Genomic DNA, 24,882 nt, shown 5'->3' on the forward strand with positions numbered 1-24,882 from the left:
ATCTGTTGATACTATGTTTGCCACTCAGGTGTGCTACTAGCAGACTTTCATCTCTCCTTGGACCTCTTCCACCATTGTATCAGCCCTGGCACAGAGAGTGTTGGCTTGTCCATCCCTAGGGCTAAACACTTCTACTCTTCTCCCTTAATCCCTTCCTTCCTTGTTTTGCCTGAGTGCATTTTTGATCTGTTTTGTAATACATGCAAAGGGGCAACAATTCAAGGGGAAGATGGACAAGTGAGCCACTATGAGTGCTTCTGTCTGGAAATATTTATGTGTATCTTTTTTCCCTGGGTACCTGGCCACATAAGTCTGCCTTCTTTTCCTGGGAGCTTGCACGTTGGTGAATATAGCTATTTGGACTACCATGGGACCTAAGTACCATCTGGGCTGTCTCCAAGCATGAGCCAGTAGCCAGAACATCTGCTGAAACATCTGAAACCTGGTTCCTTGAGATGCTGCTTTGAATCATGAAAAAGACTGGGGATTAGGTTGGTCAGGGTGTTTTGGAGTGCACCAGAGAGCTTGCTTGAGGAAAAGAAAGATGAGGGAAGAAAACTAGATGTGGCTGAAGTTTGGGAGAATGTGTTGAAGGCAGGAGAGATCTGTGGGATAGGAAGGGTAAGAACAGGTGGAGAAAGAGCTAGAGAGTCCTTTAGTTGTATTAAGATTCCCAAAGGGTCAGTAGTAGCACCTGGCATCAGTGGCAGTAAATTATGAGCCTGAGGTTAAAGCCAATGGCTTATCATTTAGATTGGCAGGCTTGCTGGCTACCTGCCCAACCCTGCTGTCTGTCTTTTTTTTCTTCTAAGCTCTAAAGCCTGGTTAGAAGGTATTAGACTAAAGCTGATTCTTTGGCTGCAGACCAGAGAGAGGAGATCAAATAGGCATATAGGCACCACTGGCATGTGTCCTTGGGATGTGACTTAGGGAGAACTCCTGAGTGATGCTGGAGGTACTGTTTGAGGCTTGAACCCTCTGTGTGACTCTGAGGGGCAGGTAGGCCTGGATGAGCAAATTTTGAAAGAAAAAAGGGTGCTCCCACCTGGAAGTGGCTGCCAGAATTTCTGCATGTGAATAAACAAGGTTGAGGTCTTGACCTCTTTAGCATTTTTCTCTCAAAGCACCACAGAGAATAATTCCTACTGAAGTAGTAGAAGGAAAAGCTCAGTCTCCCATATCTACTAGAAGTGGCTTATGGTGGGCTGCCAGCAGGCCACAGAAATGGTCACTCAGCAAAACTTAGAGATCCGAACTGCAGCAACAACAAAGCTGGTTAAAATGTGAAGTGGGGTGAATGGCAGTCACAGAGTGGGCACTGGGTTGGATACCTAAGGGTGACCATCCTGCAGCATATCCCTGTTCTGTCTATTGTGTGTTGGCTGTTGTGGGTCCTTTTTGAAAAAGGTTTTCCAAAGGATTTTTTGTTTCTTGTTTTGACACAGTACAGTGCAGAAGGATAATGCTGGCACATTCTCTTTCCCATTCTCTGAATTCAGCCCAAGTAGCCTCAAGGGCCTGGCAGATTAAGAAGTTTTGCTGCAACCTGTTTTTACTTTCCAGCAAGACCAGTTAGTAGATGTTGCTTGGAAGTGAAGGTCAGGACCTTCTCTACAGTGCTTTGCTCTGGAATAGGGCTAGATTGTCCTCACTGCCCCCAGCCTTGGTGTGTCTGGATTAGAAGGACTGCCTGGGTTGGGTCCCAATGTGGCTGTTGAGTTGGCCAGATACCTCTCCCTTCCCACTCCTCCCTCAGCATGTGATACAAATATCTCATCGTTGCCTGGGGAGAAAAGGAGTTTGCAGGCGGCTTCACCATATGCTGTTACTGCCCATGTTGTATTTGGTCTGTGGGTGAATGGATCTCTCTTCAAGCATAAGTTACATCTTTTGCTTATGGTAGCAACCCCTGAAAAGGAGAAAGCCTTACAGTTTACTTTTTTGGAGGAGCAGTGAGGTGAGCTTGAAGAGGCTGCAAAGGGTAAATGGCTATTTGGAACCAAGCTGGTTATTCTTCTCGTAGTCCGGAGAGCATATGATGGTGGTGGCAGTTTTCTGCTTGCTTTTCTGACTTTATTATATAGATTAAGAAACTGAAATGAGCGGAAGAGATAGGCTGTCGTCTTTTGTTCCTACCCTACCACCACCACTAAATGTTGAATTCCCAGCTTAAGCACTTAATACAAGTGACCAGTCTCTTATGAATCAGCATCCACAAGATAACAGAGGCTGCTACTGCTTAAAAATCAGATGGTAAGAGACTGGTTGTTGTGGTTTAGGCCAAAATCCACTACTGGGGACCTGAGGGACCCCAGATGGGACCGACAGATGCTCCCCTCTACCCCTCTTCAAAGAGAGAGGCAGAGGAGGAAAAAGAGACTTACAAGTTGGCTTGTCCCCCCCAAGAAAGTGGCAGGGCAATTAGCCCAGCTGAAGTGCATCTATACTAATGCACGCAGCATGGGAAATAAACAGGAGGAGCTGGAGGCCATTGTACAGCAAGGAAACTATGATATAGTTGCCGTCACAGAAACGTGGTGGGAGGACATACACAGGTGGAGTGCTGTAATTGATGGCTACCAACTCTTCAAAAAGGATAGGCAAGGAAGGAGAGGTGGTGGGGTGGCCCTCTATGTTAGGGGCAGTTTTGAATGTCTGGAACTTAACGGTGTGGATGACAACACTGAGTGTGTATGGATAAGAATTAAGGGGAAGGCCAATAAGGCAGACATCGTGATGGGAGTTTGTTATAGACCTCCTAATCAGGATGTAGAAGCCGATGAAGTATTCTATAAGCAGCTGGCAGAGGTCTCACGATCATCTGCCCTTATTCTTGTGGGGGACTTCAACTTCCCAGACGTCTGCTGGAAATACTACGCAGCAGAGAGGGAACAGTCATGGAGGTTCCTGGAGTGTGTGGAAGACAACTTCCTAACACAGCTGGTGAAGGAACCAACTAGGGGAAGTGCACTACTGGACCTACTGTTTGTTAACAGAGAAGGTCTTGTGGGAGATGTAAAGGTTGGAGGTCGCCTTGGGCAGAGTGATCACGAAATGATAGAATTTTCAATTCTTGATCACGTAAGGCGGGGAGCCAGCAGAACTGCCACCTTGGATTTCCGAAGGGCAGACTTTAGCCTGTTTAGGAGCATGGTCGAGAGTGTCCCTTGGGAGGCAGTTTTGAAGAGCAAAGGTGCCCAGGAAGGCTGGGCATACTTCAAGCAGTTGCTCTTAAAAGCGCAGGAGAAGGCCATCCCCTTGTCTCGAAAAACGAGCAGACGGGGAAGATGACCAGCCTGGCTAAATAGAGAACTTTGGCTGGACCTCAGGAAAAAAAGGAAAGTTTACATTCTCTGGAAAAGGGGGTTGGCAACTTATGAGGATTATCAAGATATAACAAAGCTATGTAGGGGGAAAATGAGAAGGGCCAAAGCTCAATCAGAACTCAGCTTGGCCACTGCAGTTAAAGACAATAAGAAAAGGTTCTTTGAATATATCAATAGAAAAAGGAAGACTAGGGAAAATGTAGGCCCACTGGTGAATGAGACAGGTGCCCTAGTGGTGGAGGACGCAGAGAAGGCAGAGTTACTGAATGCCTTCTTTTCTTTGGTCTTCACTGCTAAAGCTGTCCCTCATGAATCCCACACTCTGAAGGCAAAGGGGAAGGTCTGGAGAGAGGAAGATTTTCCCTCAGTTGAGGAGGACCGTGTCAGAGACCACTTGGCCAAGCTGGACATTCACAAGTCCATGGGCCCTGATGGCATGCACCCGCGAGTGCTGAGAGAGCTGGCGGATGTTTTGCTAGACCACTCTCCATCGTCTTTGAACGGTCATGGAGAACAGGAGAGGTGCCTGAGGACTGGAGGAAGGCTGACATCACTCCGATCTTCAAAAAAGGCAAGAAGGAGGACCCAGGGAACTACAGACCAGTTAGTCTAACCTCTGTCCCTGGGAAGGTAATGGAGCGACTCATTCTGGATGTCATCTCCAAACACGTTGAGGAACAGGAAGTTATTGGAAGTGGTCAACATGGATTTACCAAGGGTAAATCATGCTTGACCAATCTGATAGCTTTCTATGATGTTATAACTGGTTGGCTGGATGAGGGGAGAGCCGTAGATGTCATCTACCTTGACTTTAGCAAGGCTTTTGACACTGTCTCCCATGACATCCTCATTAGGAAGCTGAGGAAGTATGGGCTAGATGAGGTGACAGTGAGGTGGATTGAGAGTTGGCTGCGGGACAGAACTCAGAGGGTTGTGATCAGCGGCACAGAGTCTAGTTGGAGGCCTGTAACCAGTGGTGTCCCCCAGGGGTCAATACTTGGTCCAATTTTGTTTAATATATTCATTAATGACCTGGATGAAGGGACAGAGTGTATCCTCAGCAAGTTTGCTGATGATACCAAACTGGGTGGAGTGGCTGAAACCCAGAGGGTCGTGCTGCCATCCAGCGTGACCTGGACAGGCTGGAGAGCTGGGCAGAGAAGAACCTAATGAGGTTCAACAAAACCAAGTGCAAGGTCCTGCACCTGGGGAGGAAGAATGCTAGGCACCAGTATAGGTTAGGGGCGGACCTGCTGGGAAGTAGCTTGGAGGAGAAGGATCTGGGGGTCGTGGTAGACAGTAAATTATCCATGGCCCAGCAATGTGCCCTTGTTGCCAAAAAGGCCAATGGAATCCTGGGCTGCATAGGGAAGAGTGTGGCCAGTAGGTTGAGGGAGGTCATTCTCCCCCTCTACTCTGCACTGGTGAGGCCACAACTGGAATACTGTGTCCAGTTTTGGGCTCCCCAGTTCAAGAGGGACAGGGAACTGCTGGAGCGAGTCCAGCGAAGGGCAACTAAGATGATTAAGGGCTTGGAGCATCTCCCTTATGAGGAAAGGCTGAGAGAGCTGGGACTCTTTAGCCTGGAGAAGAGAAGCCTGAGGGGAGACCTTATTATGGCGTACAAGTATCTAAAGGGTGGGTTGAAGGAGGATGGAGCCAGGCTCTTTTCAATGGTTCCAAGTAACAGGACGAGGGGCAATGGGCACAAGTTAGAACACAGGAAGTTCCGTTCAAATACACGGAAACACTTCTTTACGGTGAGGGTGACAGAGCACTGGCACAGGCTGCCCAGGGAGGTTGTGGAGTCCCCTTCCCTGGAGATTTTCAAGACCCGCCTGGATGCAGTCCTGAGTAATGTGCTCTAGGCAATCCTGCTCTAGCAGGGGAGTTGGACTAGATGATGTCTAGAGGTCCCTTCCAACTCTGATAATTCTGTGATTCAGTGATTCTGTGAGTTTAGAAGGAACTAAACTAATGAAATATTAATAATAAAATAAAAAGAAATAATGAAAAAATATACAAAACCGTATCAAGCTCCCGAGATGACAATCACGTCACCGGCTGGCACTGGAGCAGTCCCAGGCTGGACTCAGTGACGGATGGAACCGGATTCCGGATCTGGATTCAGAATTGGGATCACAGGCAGACTAACAGAGTCCTCCTCAGACGTCAGCCATTGAAGGAAGAGCGAGTGACCCTTTGATCCCTCAGCTTTTATACTGAGCATGAGGCAGATGGGATGGAATACCCTGTTGGTCAGTTTTGGGTCACCTGTCCTGTCCGCTCCTCCCTGCAGGTGGGACCCCACTATGCTTTTCCGCTTCCGACCCTCCAATGTGGCAAATAACAAAGTTGGTTGGCCTTGGGGGTTATAGCAATAAGTGTAAGCAGGAGCCTCTCTGCATACCATGCCTGGGCATCAGCTATAAACTATTGGCCTTATCACTCTGAGAGAGTGAACACTGTCTGCACAATATGCAGTTAATTTCAGTAGTTAGAAGAGGCCCAGCTAAGAAGCGAAGTTACTGAACAAAATTGGTTCTGTTTTACCTCAAACCAGGACGCTGGTCCAAAGCACTACACAGAAGTGATGGTAGCAAGGAATGGAAAGCAAGAGCTTGTTTTTCCCCTGTATTTCCTGCTGGCACTACATAGCCCTGTATCTCTGAAGTAGGACACCTTCCTCGTCCAGCATAGCTTGGCACTGGCACTAGTGTTTGAGAGATGACACAGATGTGCTTTGCACCCTGCAGTCTCCTGGTGAGGCAGTGCCTGTGAGTGAGAAGGGAGGGAAGTGGTAGTATGGGTTTGGAAACAGCAGAAACAGGGCGGTCATGTTAACTATTAATTTTGGGCCTTTGTGCTCCAGTTTTGCCACTGCAGACTGAAAACAAGCAGTTTGTCCCAGAACATGTCTGAGACTTGAAAATGCAGCAGCCATTACTGTTCAATGGGCAGAAGCTGGCTGAGCTTTTAAGACCAAGCCCGTGACTAGAGTAAACACTAGGAAATACTGTTTTTGAGACAAGCTTTGGCATTGGTAGAATAGTCAGCCTGGCTGTCAACAAGACAGCTGTCCTTGGCGTGGGCTGGGGTTTAGCTCTGATTTTCTGCCTTAGCTCTGAATAGCCTGTCCGTTGTTGGCTTACATGAGAACCGCATTGCTGGGCTCTCTGCTCATGCTTTCGTTCAGCCTGTTGATGCCAATAGGAGTTTTGGGCATTGGTCCACAGCTCATCTCACAGGAGGAGGCACTCAATAGAGGCATCTACTTCTCATGTAGATGGAGACTGAGTTAACAGAGCAGATTCACTTCTAAAACTCGCTGCCCTTCTCCAGAACTGTGATCCTGGATACAACTTCTTGTTGAGCTGCAATTGGTTTTGATGAAAAGATAACCAGTAAGTCAGAGATGATTCCTCCCTCACCAAGCCAAAAACACAGAATTACATTATGGTTTTTTTTCCTAAATTCAAGGTTTCAAAAGCATAGGTGTCCCAGGGGCCAGGGGTAAATTAAAAAAAGCACAAGTGAAGATACTTAAGAGAAACTCTATTAAGTTTGCTGGTTTTCCTTATTGAAAATAATCTTTTCAATCTCCTGTTGGACTCTGCTTGCTCATGCAAAGCAATTTCCATAGTATTTGCAAAACTGAGGATCCTCTAGAGTGTTAGGAACTTAATGTAAATGAGAAGCCTGTGGTCACGTCTATGCTAGGGCAAATTATATTTTTAATTCTAAAAATGTACTTGTGTTTTAAAATCCTGGCATATCCTTGCAAGCTATAATTTTACCTTCATGTGTTTGATTATGGAAAAAATAGGTTGAGCAGTTGTATAAAAGATGAAACCCTGAATCACTTTGCAAGTTACTTTGCGATCTTCATTGTAAGCATGCTCATTTTTGACAGCATGGATAAGTCTTTTGCCTACCTGTGGAGACTTTAGGAACTCCCTATCTTGCACATCACTTCAGAGGCTCATGAGACAGTCCTATAGGCTCTGGTGTGACAGTATGTGGGCATAATGCAATTAAGAAACAGGGAACGGTTTAACAAATCATTCTTCAAATTGCAAAGCTAGTGGATCTGTGCAGTTCTTAGTATAGGTAGAAATATCCTTAAAATGGAGCCAGTCAGACATCTGGTTTTCTTACTGCTGTATAAACTTGTTACATTACAGGTGGTGATGTTTGCAGCTGGGGAAACTGCCATAGGTCAGGGGGATGCCCTGGGTTTGTTCAGGAAAGTCTGTTACTGATATTGTATTCTGTATGTGCAGGAAAGACGAGCCTCACACAAGATCGTAGTGTACCTGGCTAGATAAGACTATATTTAAGCATACCTTAGTGTAAGTCTTGAAACTTAAGCTGTGATGCTTTGTTCAGAGCTCTGATTGAAATAGCACAGTAAGTTCATGATACGTGTATTTTCATTGTAGTTCTGAATTTGGTGTGCTATCAAGTCAAGCTCTTGTTTTCAACTTAATATAATTTCCTGTTATCCTCTGAATGACACAGCCAGCTCTGTTTAGTTTCTAAGTGTCATTAAGAGGAATGAATGTAGTTACGGGCAGTGGAAGTGGTACTCTTGGAAAATGTCAGAAGTCAGAGAGGCTTCTGATACGACATTTTTGTAGTATTCTTATGTTTTCTTTCATCATACACCTAATGTTCAAGTCTGACTGCTACAAGAAGCGTGAAAGGCATTTTTGATGTGCTAATTCTTCCCACCTGCATTTTGCAGACTCTTTTACTATGGGCAGTTATGCTAAACAGCCTGCAGAAAGACCCTGGAGATGAATGAAACGGTAAACCACAAGAACCTGAAAAAAAACAGATTGCTATCTCATGATGTGGCTGCTGGTAGGGTTAGAAGTAGAAAGCAGCAGTAACTACTGCTGCAACTGAGATCTGCCTATGCTGCTTGGTCCACTGTATAAAACTACTGAGTTGAGGCACTGGTTCATTTGCTTTCCAGATGCAAGCATCTAAATCACTTAAACACCCTCAAAACTATTCATATAAATGTGGTATAAATTTTTCCTTTTGTTATCAACTTTTCTCTGCACAGAGGATCTTAATCAACTTGGCCTTCAGACATTCAGGTCTGCTTTTGTACTCTGCTTGCTCTTCTTTTAATGAAATGATCTGAACTTTTACTCTTCAGTGTGGTGAGTGAATGAGCCCTCCTGGTCCTAGGACATGACCGTTTCATAAGCAAAAAGGGCCAAAATCCTGAACTGAAAAAAGGAAACACTGAAATGATTTGTGTGTTAAAATTGATGTGTGCGTTATGAGCACTGGCATGTGTTATACAGGCTCTGATATGGATCTTACAGGCTATTGAGTTGAAGGTCTATATCCAGCTATTTGGGAAGTGGATCTTGATGCAAACAACGGGGTGGCATACGTGTGATCAGTAGTTCTCTAAGGGTTGCCGTGCTCTGCTAACACCCGTTTAGAAGGGTAGTAGCCTGGTTATGGCTCTGAGCTGGCACATCACTGCTCTTGCATAGGGGATGTTCAAAAAAGTTGGCACGAGTGATACGTATCCTATGCTGGCACCCATGGACAAGTGGAGATGCTGAAGCTCAGCACACTGAAGTGTCCAGGGAAAAGCACTGTTTGCCAAATATTGCTTCTTGCATCAGGGAAGCTTCACTGGACCAGCTTCTGTGCCATCTTGAGCCATGAGGATGTGAACAAAAGTGGTGCAACAGGGTATCAGAATCCATGAGTGCTGATCACCAGCGCTGAAGGGGACCATATACTTAAGAGGAAGGACAAAGCACCAGGTGGGTTCTGTTGTCCGGCTCCTCTGAAATCCTTGCAAGCTGTTAATATGGGTGCAAGCCGAGGCTGGCCTTTTCAAAGTTGGTAGGTCAAACCCCATCACAAGCTCTGAGCTTCAACCTGCAAACACCACCCCAGGCCCTATGTGCTGTGTAGCATTGTGCTGTGAGGCAGGTGTGGGCAGGCACTGCTACATGTGGGCATGGGAGAATGTTCTCTGAGCACAATGATTAGTTATGTGCTGCCTAAATGGATTAGCTTCCAGGAGTAAGAGGCGCTTGTCATATTAGCTAGCTAGCCACTTCAGCACATTCCCTTGTCGCTAAGGTGTATGTGAGGTTCAGTGGGGTGAGGGTGCAGGGGGACAAGTAGGTGGTAGGGTGGGGAATGTTAGAACAGTTGGATTACATCATCATTTCTCTCTGTGGTTATTAATGTTCTACTATTCCTACTTCACGGATGCCTGTTTGAAGACAAAAAATGATCTCTCTGGTCTGTTAATCATCTTCTGGCCTGTAATTTCTAGTATAGTACTTGTTTATGTAAAATTATTTTCATGTGCTCATGCAAAGAAATGGGATCTCGCAAATAGGCGTAGTCATGTGAAAGGAGAAGATGCTGAAATATGCCGTGGGGCTGTGCAGACAAGACACATACACGTGTGTGTGTGTGTGTATCTTGGGAGGAGAAAGAGTGGGAGTCTATGCCCTGTGTTCAGACTCTGTGGAGCCTGAGCAAGCCCCATGGCTTGGGATGTTTACTTGTTTCTTTGAGACAGGCTTGTTTTGGCTTCCTAGAGCTGTTCATGCAGTCAGCCTGCATTTGGCTCTTTCAAAGTTTCTCCCCTGTCCATAAATTCAAGTTCCCATCTGAAGATGTGCCCTTATGTGTTTTCTGCTTAAAGTTACCTTTGTAAGTGCTACCAGTAGCACTAGCTAAACCCAAGGCAAGTGTTCCCATGGAGTAATGTCCTTTGCGCTCAGCTGGAGAGAGGGTGGAAGGTGATTCAGATTCACTTTCTACTGTGAAGAACAGGCCATGCCTGTCTTCCATACCACTAAAAAATCCTTTCCTCACTTAGTGCAATAAGTATACCCCATGTTGCACTATTTTTGAGAAGCTCCACAAAGAGCAACCCTCTGGCTAAGAATCTGCTGAAAACGTGGATATTCCAGATTCTCTCGAGACAAACCCATTGATCTCCATTGTATGTTTTCTGTGTGGGTTTTATTACCTCCTGAAAAGTCCCTTGAGCTAACCATACCCTTTAGAGCAAGCTTTTGGGCTGACAAACAGGCATTCGGGGCCAATAATTTATACTTTTAAACATAAATATTTGATATGAATATCTAAAACATTCAGGTCGGTTCAAAACCATGACTAAATTGGCTTAAAAATCTAGACTTTTTTTTCTTTTGCCTTCCATACGTACAGCTATCCTTTCTTCTGCTGGGGCAAACCTGTGTGAACATGCAGTCTCTTCTGGAAATGTGGTGTCCTGGATGCCTAGGCTGTTCACTTTTTGGCTGTTATGCATAGAATGGTTTAGGTTGGAAGGGACCTTGAAGATCATCGAGTTCCAACCCCCCTGCCATGGGCAGGGACACCTTCCACTAGACCAGATTGCTCAAAGACCCATCCAGCCTGGCCTTGAACACCTCCAGGGATGGAGCTTCCAGAACTTCTCTGGGCAACCTGTTCCAGTGCCTTACCACCCTCAAAGTGAAAAATTTCTTCCTAATATCTAATCTAAATCTACCTTCTTCCAGTTTTAAGCCATTCCCCCCTTGCATGAGGCCCTGTGGCTTGGACAGAGCCTTCAGAGCGTCTTGTAGTTTTTTCACTTACCTGAGGATGGTGTAAAGGTAATCTGGCATACACTCTGGTAATGCCCGTGTCCTTTGGGTTTGGAGCAGCCATCTGTGGATTCTCTTCCTCTTTGTGTTCCTGTAATGTCACAGCTGACAAGAGTCTGTACCTTTCACTGATTTTAATATTTTTTTCTTTTCCAGAGAATACAGCTGTGTGATTTTCAGAGCCCCTCTCTGTGTCTCCCTGATTAGAGGAAACTGTTTACTTCATTGACTGACTTGTGCTAATGTCTTAACCCCTTCTTGGTGTGCTTGGGACAGCATTCAAACAGCAAGTGGTGGAAGCGTCTGGGGCTGCTTGTTTCAAGCCCCCAGCACTGCCATCTCCCATGTGCTGCAGCAGCAGAGCTGAGGGGAACAGGATAAAGTCACAGGAGGCAGCATACCTTCTGCCCTAGCTCTGCCTATGGCAAAAGTCCATGGGGAGGGAGGGCTTTGGAGTCACATCCAAGCCAAGGCTTCAATTAACAGTCGCAAGCCGGGTCTGCAGAAGTGAGACAAACTATAGAGACATCAGATGATACATTAGACTAGACTGGATGTTCCCTGTGGGCAGCTTTGGAACCAAGGCCAGGAACGAAGGGAGGAAACAGTCACGTTGGCAACCCTGAATTAAAAGCCTTATAAGCTTTTCCTCAGGAGCTGCTACCAAGCCTGCCAGCTGTGAAACTAGACCTCCCTGTCCCTTCACACCCCTCCTCCCTTCCCAGGCTTTAGTGAGCAGGAGGGGTAAGCCCAGCATTTGAACTGCAGTAACTTTGGCATGTGCAGATGAGTGATAGGGAATTAATGAATCCTGCCCCTTCTTTATATTTATGTTACTCCACAGGTGCTGGAGTCTTCAGCAGGTCTGTTTCCTGCACAAATGGAGCTTTGCATTTTTTCCAGGCCTCAAAGAAAACTCAGCGAGGGATTTAGGGTTGGCGAGGAGTGAATAGATGAACCATCTGATGTACCCTGCAGATCAGCAGGCTGAGACTCTGCCAGACCAGCAGGGGAAGCGGCTGCTGAGCCAGAGATGCTCCATACAGAGTGTTCACTTCCTCTATCCCCAAATTCAAATCAAAGGGCTGGTGGTAAAAGTGCCAGGGCAAATCTGGTCCATTTCATCTGTGCCTAGGGGGACAGAGCTTCTGTACGGATACAGAGCATGTCTGGAGACCATATACCACAAAGGTGGCAGAGGAGCAGTGGAAAACCGATCACTTGCAGACAGGCTGAGAGTCTGTTTGCTTAGAGCATAGCTGTGTAAGTAGGTAGCTGTGTTTTCATTAGCTGTGGCTCTAGTGTGATAGTCAGGGAGAACTTCAAAAAGCAGCCTGTAATTTGAATCACTTTACCTACTCACTGGGCCTTGGGAGTGGTGGGAATTTGGATGCTCTGCCAGGTGGCAGACCTTGCTGGCCAGGGTTTGGCTCACACTCTTCTGTAGCAGGCATCAACCAAGTGCAGCAGCTTGGTGCCACTCTGCAGCGATCACCTGTGCACCTTTCTGCATTGAGCTGCAGCTGGCTTTTGCTTATTTAGAGAGCAATCACTTGTGGGATTGACTTGCTGTTCTGCCAGTGAAGACTCACCTGTGATTCAGGGCCATTTTGTATTTGCTATAGGCTCTCACCCATTTCTCTTCAGTGGTTACAGCTGAGCCCCTCCTAGTAGTGCACAAAATGAGGTGACTAGTGACACCATGTCCGAGGGGATTTTGGTGACCACAGAAGTTACTTTGTTGAGGTTTTCATGGTCCACCATTTGCTGAGTGTGTGATCCTGGGCAAGTCTCTGAAGTCTCTGCAGTACAGTGGTGGTTTGGTCTTGTTGTTGTGTTTTTGGTTTTGGTTTGTGTTGTGGTTTTTTTTTTTTTTTTTTTTTTAGTAAGGCATTGTTGTGTTATTTTTAATCTTTTAATTTGAATTTCTTCTCAATGATCACTTACGAATCAGCATTTCCTCTGCTGCCCAGACCAGAGGTGCTAAGGGGTCGGTGTTTGAAATATATGGAGGCTGTGGATTTGTGGCACTTGGCAGAGATGCTGCCTGGAAAACTGGGGTTCCCCTGTCTGATAGAGATGGGGGCCCTTTATGATGGTGTTGAGAGACCAAATGTGTTGATGTTTTGAAGGGGTTTCAGACAGATTGAGGATAAAGGTGGCAAAAAAAAAAAAGCATTAATGACCAATTCAACTGAATACAAAATAGAAATAACTTCCTAAGAGTTCAGAGGCTTTTCAGGATATTCCACAGTATCACCACAGCTTACAGTCTTTGGATGCTGGAGTTTGTTTTTGTAGGAAAACCACTTGAATTGGCCTGTGTTTTAAAGTGGTGTGAGGCTGTTTAACTTCTGCTGGAGCAGTCTGCAGACTGTGACAGATGATAATTGTGATTTAAGGCTGTGGCTGAAGTACAACCCTCCTGGTTCTGTGCTGCTTCAAGGGCTGGGCAGGGAGCTTGTGTCCATGTCTGGCTGGACGTGCTGGGTAGCAGCTCACATTCCTGGGCCCATATGGTAGGTGCTCTCCTGAAAGGGGGCATCCCTGGCTGAGGGCTGTGCAGGGGTGATGCAAATGCAGAGTACCCTCCGGTGATTGCTGGGAAGGCCTGGCCCCCTTGTTTCCCTGTTGATTAAAGTCATGCGTGCCTGAGAGCCTGAGCCTGGCTGGGGGGTAAGGTCAGTTGGAGCTGTTTCAGCTTTACAGCCGTAAGGAGGAGCCTGTGACCTAGTCTTTTTTTTCCTTACAGCTTTTGTATTGCAGACCTGTGAGGTGATGCCCATGCCCTAGCAGAACTGCTCAGTGCCAAGGAATTTAAAAATCCAGTTCAAAATCAGCCTACAAAATAGCTTTAAAAGATTTTTACTTGTTATCCTTCTAAATGGATCAGGAGGGCAGAGCCAGCTTTGTCCCTGCAGAGTACCCATGACCACGCTGGTGAAAGGACAGGAGCCACAGCCCAGCTCCCTCACGCCCTGCCACGGGGGCATGCAGCACTGCTTGCCTGGGTGGGAGACATCTGCAACAGGAGAAGGCACTGGGCTGTGGTAATTTATTGCAGAGAGGCCTGGAGCTGCTGAGTCAGGGAGGTACCAAAAGCTTCAGCCTCGCTGCTGAGCTCTAGCTGGGGCTCCCAAGCATGCCTGGCTTGTGGGAGTTGATATCAACAAGCTGCCTTTAGGGGTAGTCGATCCCTTTCCTTTAATTCAGCCTGTGCTGTAAAAAGGGCCCTGCTGACCTCCCCTCCTTTGTTGGTAGCATGAGGCTGCTGCTGGTTTGCTTGCGTGTGTCTCCCTGCACAGGTGCTAGGCACCAGAGAGGGCTTCCTGCCCCTGCAGCCCCCAGGCTGGCTGCCCTGTGCCACGCAGTGGGACAGAGGTGGGACTTGGTCAAGCAGAAGCTTGCAGGCGCGGTGTGCCGCACAATAGCCACTCTGTGCAGTGGCCTGACCTTATCTGCCCACTGTGCTGCAGCTGCGCCTCTGCCCTGCGCCTTAACCCTCCACACGCTCTCCCTGCATGACCAGTGGTGGGGTGGGGGACAGACTTTGTTGGCAGCCAGCTGGTGGGGAAGGCTGCTCCTCCTGGCCCAAACCTGGCGCTGGGGGCTGGTAGGGAAGGAGGACGGGCAGGCTCCTTGCTCTCACACGCCTTCACAGGAGAGAAGGGCCATGGGGCCGAGCTCCCCTAGCCAGCTTGGTGTGTGTACTGGGAGGGGTGTTGGGCTGGAGCTCACACATCAGCATTGCCACTGCACTGGCATCCGCTTCACCTCCTTGGCACAAGAAGCATTGTGTTGAGGCCCCTTCAGCCCTCTGCTTATTGGGCCATGGAGCTGCTTCACTGTTTTGCTGTCATTTTTTTCTCTTTATGGACATCACATCAGTGGGCATGGTTTCTCCCTTCAGATCAGCCTTCTGCTATGTCTTAGAGCGCAGCTTCTTCTCACACTATAATGTTTCCTCTTTTGGTTCATTTTCGAAATAAACAAAGCAACATCATCAGTCTGTTTCTGTATTTTCTGTGATAGACATTCAAGCTTGGTCTGCCTTGTTCCTGGAAAACTGGACAACTGGGAAACTGGCTGGTAGGGTTAACAGCATGGAAATAAAACAAGAGCTATGGAGCTGAGGAGACTTTTTCTTAAAACTCGGTCTGCTTAAAACTTTGTATCCTATCAAGAACTTTAAGATATCAACAAGTGACTGTCCATACCTTCAGTCAAAGTGCACCGTCCCTTCTGTGGAGGGTCCTCAGCAAAACTAATGACAGGCAGACTTCTGGCCTGCTTGATGTTCTTTTAAAAGTCTGGTCTTTGAGTCAATTTATGGCACAGTTACTGAATATAGACTTTTTAAAATTTTGAAATCTTTCTTCATTAAACAAGTGAAAATCCCTGCAAACTTCTTAAGTTGTAACAAGCTGATTGTATATCAGTATGTAGTGTTTGATGAAGTGTGATGATTTATTGTAAATTAAATGATGAGTTAAGTTGAACTGAGAGTTCCTGTGCTCTCTTGCATGAAATAGACGGAACTGGTTTTGAAAAAAATGGTAGTAGTTAAACTTCATGCAACTCTAGTTTTAAACCTAAGAGCCTGTCTATAAACAGATAATAAAATTTAATAATTAAAAAACCAAAACACCAGTAGACAAAAGAGCTGTTGCTTTGTCCTATGGAGGTAGTGAAAGTGAAACCGTCCTAAAAATAGAAATGTACATATAAAAAGCAGATGTAAGATGAAAGGTGTTTATTAATATACAAGCTGATATTTTGCATTGTGCATTGATGTAAGAGGTTGTTCAAACTCTTAAATATTTGAAAATTAAGCTGATGCCTGCCTTTAAACTGTTCATTGCCAGTTTCAAATATATTTTAACTGCAGTAGTGTGACATAAGTTCATCCTTCTTGAGGATTTCACTATTCCTAGAATGACCTTGTATCAAGAATATCTATATTTTGTTAATGTATATTACAATCATCTGAATGATGAGTTTATATACAGTAGTTCTAGATATAGAAGCTCATGTGCATAAGCAAATACATGCGTGCACCACTTACCATCTAGGTTAGTTTAGAACTGCGCAAGTCAGTGTTAGAGGACTTGGAACACTACTGTTTAATTGGAGATGTCTTCTGAAGCAAGGCTGGACTAGAGGGCTGTGCTCGGAGAGAAGCAGGGGTGGTGGTTCGTCTCTGCAGTTCACGTGCTATTTTGATGTGGTAGTGATGTGCAGCAAAGCCACGTGTGCCAGTTCAGGGGTTCATTACCGCATGTCATTCAGTAAATATGTAACCCTCTAAGTGATCATTTCCAGCCCCTGCAACTTTGTTTTGAATACAGATCCAGGACAGAGAGAGTTACAGGGTTGTGAGCAGAGAATATTTGTGTAACGGGAGGGGAGACTGGTGGGAGGGTTCTTAGGCCGAACCGATGCCGCTGTTTTCTGGGAGTTTAACCCTAAAATGTTCCAATTCGGCATTATTTTTAGAGCGAGGCATAACTCTTGTGCCCTCAAAAAGACTTTCCACATTTCCTTACTCATGCCATTTCCTTCTTTTATTTTATGATCTGCTGTGGCTTCTACTTAAACTTTCCTTCGCACAAATAATAGTGCTCCCAAGCTGTAGGTTTCAGCTCTGCTGCCAGCAGTTCCATCAGAGACCAACAGGAGGGACTTTTTAATTGAAATAGGGAGGCTGAGCACAGATGCTGTCTCTTTCTTCCATTTCCTTTTCTGCAGGTGAAAGAAAGAGTCTCAGAAACCAAGCCCTACAGTTTATTCTCAGCTCTGCTACTACCATTCTCCATGACCTTTGGCAAATCTCTGCTCTTCTCCTTGTCATAGCTCCCAAAAAATAACTCAAGGAAATAAAACTGCACTTCCAAATTGGCCTAGTAGTTAGGAATAATGTTGGGGTTACTAAACTGAACATGTCACTTTTATTGTAAGCCATTCCCCCCTGGCTTTAGGCTACTGCAAGTCATGTAGCCAAATAAATGTTATTTCAGCTCTGCCTTCTGTCTATGTAAATAGGAGTTAATGAGTTGCCGCATCTCATGGCTGGCTTGTGACGTGGAGGTCTCCAGAGGGAGGATGAGGAGAGGCTGCTGTGGAAAGTCCCTGGCTGTTGCTAGGCAGCACTGCATTTTAGCTTCCTTGTCTGAAAGCCTGCTCTCAGGTTTGGCAAGGAAAGGAAAAACCGAGGGATGGAAAACCATACAAAGATGCTTGACTTACTTTTTGTAAAACATGTCTTTACTGTGCTGGGCAGCACGTGGCTGCAAGAGAGGTGAAAGCAATTTGATTAAATAGAATAACATTCAATAACTGGCCTTCTATTTATTCATTCTCAGCTGCAGGGTCATGTGGCTGGCTTGCTCTATGTCCCTGCCTCTGTTCTGTCTCTTATGACGATCTTGGGTCCTTGCAGTGAAGCTGGAAGAGGGCAGCACAAGTGATCTTGCTCCACTTCCAGTCTAAGTGGAACTAGGAAAACCCAGCAGTTCTGGAGAGCTTCCTCTGCTGAGGTTTATGCTCCAGTTTTACAGCCTGCAGATGAGGGGGTGTCATGTTTTGATTTTACTACTAAGTCCATCAAGAGGCACACCAGAGATCACTGTTGACTAAATTGTTATGCAGGGCCTCCTGCTCTTGCTGCACATTGCAACCAACCTCTTTGAACCATAGCAATAGTGTGAATAGCGGTAAGATCCTCAAATGATTAAAGCTCATCACAACAGCATCACTAAGAGAACCCCTGTTATCTGCCAGAAGTGTAGGACTTGAGATAAAGCTGAGCACTTGAATTCCTCTTGGTAGAGTTGGGCTGGTTGTCCATCCACCCACAGGCTAGTTCAAACTTTTCAGTCAGCCTTTGTCACCACCTTGTAATTGTTGTCTCTGTTGTTCCTCCCTATGTGTTATAATAGAAGGCTAGGATGGGTGAATTTAAGGTCTTGCTTCGTCTCTTAATTTGTAGTTGGGAAATAATGCCTTTTGTGGCACCCTGATGGAGTCATGGGGGGATCTGTGGGTGGGACCTTGCTAGGCGTTGGAACCCGCTGGACTGCACTGGAGGGTGTTGTACTTGCTCCCTGGCTGACAGAGTTGTGTTTAAAGATAGCTTTCCCCTTTCAGTAGAGGATGCTATAGTGCTACTGAGGCACTGTGGACTTTGGTGTGTCGGCCTCGTGCCATCCTTGGGGGCTCAGCCAAGTGCCCTGTAAATCTCAGCTTTACAGCAGCACGGAGAAGCTGAGAGTCTTGCCCAAAGTCATAGAGCTTGTAGTCAAATTGGATGCAGCAGGGTATGTCCCACAGTAACAGCACTCTTCCCGTAAAGGATGATGCTTGAAATTCAGAGTCCTGAGTCTCACTTTCATTGCTTGACCATACTTGTCTCACATGTTTTATCCCACCTGTGGGCTTGTGGTTTGAGCTATCCTTGAGCTACCCTTCCTCATCCCCACTAGCCAGCATTTCACAGCAGTCTAGACGAAAAGCTTCTGGAGAGACCAAAACTTTGCCAGACCTCACAACTCCTCACTTTGCCTATCCCTGCACCCCTGGGGTTTGTCAGCCCCACCAAGTTCTCTCTCCTCCTCGGTCTTTTTCACTGTGTGGTTGCAGGGGGTCTTAAGAAAGGCAGTAACCTCACAGTAAATACCAGCCTTACAATAACTGCCTTGCAGTCTGGCTGGGAACGGAGCCCTGTGTTGTTTTATAAGAATTCCTGGAGAATTACTTGCTTAGTCGGACAGTACAAGCTTGGGTTGGGTTGGTTCAGTTCAGCAGTTCCCTTTGTGTTCTTCTACGTAGTATATGCAAAGACCTGTTGGGCCCTTTTGGGTTAGAAACTTTGGTGCTGTGCTGACATGGCAGCCTGTGCTGCCAGGTCAGACCTGGAGGCAAAGGCATCAGGTACCACTACTGTTGAGTCCTTTGATGAATAACGAAGCATTAGGGTTCACCTGCAAAAGGATTAAGAGAAAATGCTCAAAATCCTTGCAGCACCTCCCTCCTCTCCCATGTGTGCTTGGACAGTGAAATGTACTTTCCTTAGGCCCCAAACTACCCATGTACAAATTTAAAGACTTGCAGCAGTGCCCGCCTCTTTTCCAGACACGTAAGTGGGCTGTGAGTGTGCTGAGGGCTGGATTTTAGATCCAAGAGGTTGGAGCACATAAAAATGGTGGGTGGGTCTCCAACCCCCTCTCCCAAGTTTTGGGCAGCTGTGTGGATTGGCACAGCAAAGACATGCTCATGGGGTTTAGAATGACAGGTGGTAGCGGAGGAGTGGGACTTCTTCCCAGTACAGTATCCCAGCAGTACTTTCCACTGGAAAAATAATATATACTTTCACCTGAGCGCTGTCTTCAATTTTGGTTTGGTGTTTTTTTTTTTTTTTTTTTCCCCCTGAGTTTTTTGGGAGTTGTTTCTGTATTTTTTTTTTTTAAGCTTTTTGACTTTCCAAGGCTCCCTTTACTGTGTTGCTTTTATCTTGCCTTCTGCTGCAAAAAGCAGGAAGACTACAAACAAATGGAGAGGAAGTAGAAAGGTCTCACTACTTGCCGACCATATTGGTAAGATGGTGGGACCTTTCCACAGGTCTTCTGGGTTAAGAACTTAATCTGAGAAACACTTCAGTTGCTTTGTTAAAGCGTGTGTGTGTGTGTGTGTGTGTGTGTATGGAGTGTTTTCCCACGCTTCACATAGCTTTCCAACTGGAAAAGGGTAGAAAACAGTCAGGAACTAGGAAAATCTATTATTTCTTTCAAAAACTGTTTTATCCCACCTGAGAATTTTTTCTGACACATCTCCACCACTAAGTTTTTCACTATGAAAAATGTAGTTGAAGTATTTTTTACGGAAAAACTATTCTCTCTTGAAGCCTTGTTTTTCCACTTTGAGTGTTTTTTGGAAATTTTTTTGAGGGGAAAGAATGGTTTTATTCACTTGCCAACTTTCAAAGCACTGCCTCAGAACTGGGATAGAGCTGCAACTCACCTTTTTATTCTGTAGTTACATAGTAATTGGTGTTTTAAATATATCCTCTTTGCCAAGTTGCGTGGTTCATATGTTACGACAACTTTAATGGGTCTTACAGTATACGGCAAAGGGATTTAGGACTGTTGGCAGGTGCTTTTTGCCTTGTTTTTTAATTCTAAATACATAAACATAATGAAAATAACTGTTAAATAATGGGAGCATCTACATTTACATTAAACTGACTTTTTTTCTTCATAAAAGGAAGATAAATTCACCTTCTTCAGGGTAGAGTCTAACCACTAATTGACAGAAATTAGGAAGAAAATTCCTTTTAGGCAAGAGAGTTCCATCTCTTTTTCTGTGGAATTTATTGTACTTTCTTTTGAAACCCAGGGTATCAGCCACTGCCAAAGGACTCTGTGCAGGTTGGGTGAGACAGTCTCAGATTAGGTTGATTACTTGATGGCCAACTCTGGTAATTCCCGGTCTTTCATATCTCACTTAACTATCCATCCGTCTTGTTTGCTAATTAAATATTGATGAAAAGAGACTCCCTACAACCTCCCTTTCTATGTTCCCTTGGGCTACTGCTACTAATCCCTGGATTCTACTTCTCTTTCAGAAGATGCTGCTCAAGAAGAATTGCGGAGCGAAGACTAGAGTTATTAAAATTCATGTAAGTTGTCCTTTTCTGGTGTGGTTCCTTTATCTTTCCATATATATCTAAATGTGGTGATTCTCCTTTGAACATCTACACCCAGAAGATTATTTCTGGAGGTTTTCTGTGGCTTGATCAGCTGCGTAACAAAAGTTGCTAGTCTGGAATATAGACTGTAGTTGCAATTTAGGTTGGGTGCTGACAAAGCTAATAATACATTGGCTTTTCCATTTTGGAGGCTATGGGTTCAAAGCTTCCTTGCAGTGGAAGTCTGCATCCCCAGCTATAAGCTCATACAGTTATGCATAGGTGTCCTCTAAGGGTGTCATTTGGATCCTTCTTGACCAAGGGAAGTGCTGATCTGAGGTACCAAGTGGTGTTCGGCATGGGTGAGAGGTACTGGTAGATAGCTGCGGAAAAGGGGCTGTGTGGTGTGCTGATGTCTGCAGAGCTATATGGGATGTGAGACTGGATGATGGCAGATGAGCTAGATTGCTTGGGTGGTTTTGCAGCTGGGGTGACACTGCAGCATCTGAGCATCTCCTGTTCTTGAGTGCACACACACTTAGCAGGGCTAGGTTTGCTTAACTCTCAGGCTTGTAGTTTTTTAGTCTTTGTCTCTAGTACTCCATCCCCTGACTCTTCATCTAGCCCCTATCTCCTTTGTGGGTACCTTGGCTCTCTTTTGGTCAGTGCTGTATGGTGCTGTAGGACATGTGTTTGTGACCTTGCACTGGGCAGCCAAACCAAGTGCCTCAGTCCACTGACCCCCATATGATCCTCCACGGATTTGGAATACACAGGCAAAACCCAGTCAGGGTGGAGGAAATGGATATCCTTTGTGATAAAACTACTACTTTCATTACAGTAATTATAGCTTTGCAAGAGGGATGAATGGCAGACCAGGATCCTTCAGGGTTTACACCTTGCCCAGAAGGAAATGGGACAGGTGCCTTTGTGTACCTAGAAGTGATACTGTTTATGGGCATGCTGTTGGGTGCCCCTATTCATCACTGCTTTGTGGGTGAATTTGGTACTTGAGAGGAGGAGGAGGAGCAGGAGCTGGCTAGAGCCTTGTGCAGAGCTGGATGGTATTTCTCCAACTCCTCATATGCCTTCTGCCAGAGCATTTTAGTCCTGCCTTCCAGCAGCCCCACAATGACCCGATATGTTGGATTGCACAATTAATCCTGATATGTTATGTATTCTCTTGTGCTCCTGCCTGGATTGTTTTCAGTGGAGCTGTCTCCTCCTGTGCCCCGTGAGCTGTCCCCAGACTGCGTGTGTCCTTCAGACCTACCAACAGTCTAATCCTGCCACAACGTTTTAGTGCAGCCTATTTATCACCTTCCTTTATCCCTGCTCCATGTGCTTTTGCTGGTGTTTTTTTTTTTTTTTTTTTTTCTGGGTGTCCCTGGACTGTAGCTATTTCTAGTGCTGCTTGGTGGCAGTCCCCCAGTCCCTGGGGTTTCAGCAATGCCTGGGTGGGTGGTTTCCTCTGACACCTTGAGCTCATTATTGCAGCTTACTCTTGTGCCCCTGGAGAATCTGAGAAGCAGAATTATCCCTTTGCTCCCTACTGACCCCATGTCAGCTCACATTAAAATAAACAGCAGAAACTGAGAGCACACCATTCTGACAAATGGCACAGAATCCACGCTTCTCTGGCCCACCTTGCCAAGCTGGGACAGTGCATCTCTACCTGAGGCACTCATGTGGTTTCCATGACAACAGCATGTGATACCTCACAGTCTCTTGCTGGTCAGTCGCGGTGGCAGAGCTGTTATGTAAAGGAACATTTTTGCTTCCGTTTTCCAAGTGATTGTGAATGCCCACTTTTGTGTACCCAGCTTAGAAAGGAGGCAGCAGGTTCCTGGCAGGGAGGTGCTTCAGCTCTGAAAGCAGCTGAGAGAGGTTGATACCTCTGCAGGATGATGCTGCGCTCTCATCGTATAAAGGGAAATCTCAATCCAGCCAGTAAGACATTTGGCATGGGGTTCCTTCTCAGTGTTGCCTGGGAGCAGGACAAGAGGTAACAGGCACAAGTTGAAACACAGGAAATTCGTGTTGCCCAGAGAAATTGTGGAATCTTTGTCCATGTATATACTCAAAGCATGCCAGGACACGGTCTCGGGCAACGTGCACTTGCTGACCCTGCTCTGAGGAGGGGAGTTGAACTCATCTATCTCTAGAGGTGCCTGCCAACTTCAACCATTCTGTGATTTTCTGGCTCTTGCCCAGCATTCAGTAACGGAGTCAGAGCACACTAGGGACCTTAGTTCACTTGGGAGGGCTATTCTAAGGCCCTACTGATTGTGGTCTTTTGCAAAGGATGATAGCAGGAGGCAAGGTGGGAGGCTTTGTTCTCTGTTGCTGAGGGTCTGGTGACACAGGTTTGGTGTTGGGACTTTGCAATTGTGGTGAGGGTGGAAGAAATGAAGTCAGATCTCCCATAGCAAATGGGTTGATGAGCTGTTACAGGAGGAACCAGGCAACTGCGTGTCTGAACAGGAAACATCACCACGTGAACCAGTTTGCTTGTGTCGCTGTAGCCTTGAGAAGCCCTGATGCACAAGTGCTCCTGTTTCAGCATAGGTAAAGAACCTGCAGTCTCTTTTTGAACTGAGGTGGGCAGTGACATCCAGACAGCATACAACTGGATGGAGATGCAGTGAGTGACCAGATCTGAGGAGCAGGCAGGCTACCTAATGATTTATGCTAGGGGTTTGAAGCAACGATCTCTGCTGTCTCCCCCCAGTTCTCCTGCTGCTGAATATCTTGATGAAGAAAAGATTATGCTTATTCCTTCCTGTGCGATAACAATGATGACAGTGACTTGTTAGTAACATGGATGAAGCATTTTCATCCCGTTCTCACTGAGGGCAGTATCTCATGTGGTTGTGAGATTTTTGCGTGCTTTTAAAAATACCCTCCTGCTGGCTGATATTTTGGTTGTCTTGACATCTCAGGGCTCTACTGGCATGTCAGGATGCAAGATGTTGCTCTCTTGTGCATCATCCCAGCTATGCTCTTCCTCCCTCTTCTGCTGGAAGAGTCTCCCGTGGGAAGGCTAGATGGAGGGGCAGTATCTTTACTCTCTGGCACTGAAACACAGTTTCAGCCCTTGGAATGTTCATGGTCCTTGGGAGTTTTTCTCAAGCAGATGACCTAGGTTGGGCTTTCCTTCTCCACCTGCTGTTTTATCACTAAGGTGTCACCTTGTCATTGTTTGCTGTGCTTCAGCTTCCCATGGGCCAGCTCAGGCGGTGTTAGGCTACAGCTTTTCCACTCACTCAGCAGTTCTTAAGTGGGATGATGGGACAGTGATGTGACAAGTCTAAGAACCTAGACAGATTAGGACAGAGAGATTAAGAAACTTCCCAAATGTGCAGCAGCTCAGTCATGTTTGAAATGTTTTCAGGAATAGCAGCTGTGAGACGTCAGGGCCCACAGTGAAAATGATATTAAAAAAATCTCACTTCTGTTTCCCCCCAGTAAAGGGTAATGGAACACGAGAATCAGGCCCTGCGGGTGGGCGAGCAGATAGAAATTAGAGGTGACAGTGTGTGTATGAAGTACGGATTTGTACATAAGGTCCATGTAGCGTAGCACGTGTCAGTGCAAGGTGAGGCATGCTCCTACATGGGTGTTGCACAATGAGGTGGGCAATGTCTGTGCAGACCTGGTCACTGGTGCCCCGCTGTGTCAGCCACTATAATGTCTGTAACTGGAAGCAAGGCAGTAAGTGTGGATGAGAGGTACATGCATGTGCATGGGTATTTTAGCATCCAGAGCATGTTTGCATGGTGCAGTTGGGTGGTACACGGAGACCATTCCTTAGCACTGGATGGAGGATGGCTGTATGTGCATGTGCTTTGCAGGGTGTAACTGCCTCTGCCCTAGGTCAAGCTTGGTCACCCGTAGCCAGCTCTGAAGACAGAGGCCTATCTTCCAGAGTCTTTCTATAATACCACAAGTCTTCAGTTCTCCAGGCCCTCTTGGGATAATGGTTGCAAGTCTGTCATCTAGTCCTGTTCTTGTTCTTCCTTCACAAACTCCTACATGCAGTCTCTGAATGGAATCAATGGAGCTGGGCTTATCTCAGCAGCAGTAGGTGGGTAAAAGACACAACTGGCAAGCCCTTGGGTATCTCGAGAGCTCTTGTTGGGGCAGGCAGAGAAGGGAGTAAGGATTTCAAGGCCAATCTGATAACCTAGCTGATCAGAGAGATGTTTTCTGCTATGTAAAA

At 46.1% G+C, this 24,882-nt stretch overlaps 1 protein-coding gene across 1 annotated transcript in view; it reads left to right on the top strand.

Annotated features, from left to right (window-relative positions):
• LOC309670037 (uncharacterized protein) overlaps window positions 1-24,882 on the top strand; it is a 62,828-nt gene that overhangs the window by 29,049 nt on the left and 8,897 nt on the right. The window contains exon 4 of the mRNA XM_082480842.1: window positions 20,598-20,651. Coding sequence (XP_082336968.1) covers window positions 20,598-20,651 — 54 coding nt within the window. The remainder of the gene's footprint in view (window positions 1-20,597; window positions 20,652-24,882) is intronic.

Source organism: Vanellus vanellus (genome assembly GCF_965231255.1).
Source record: "Vanellus vanellus genome assembly, chromosome: 3".
In the NCBI taxonomy this organism is placed as follows: Eukaryota; Metazoa; Chordata; class Aves; order Charadriiformes; family Charadriidae; genus Vanellus; species Vanellus vanellus.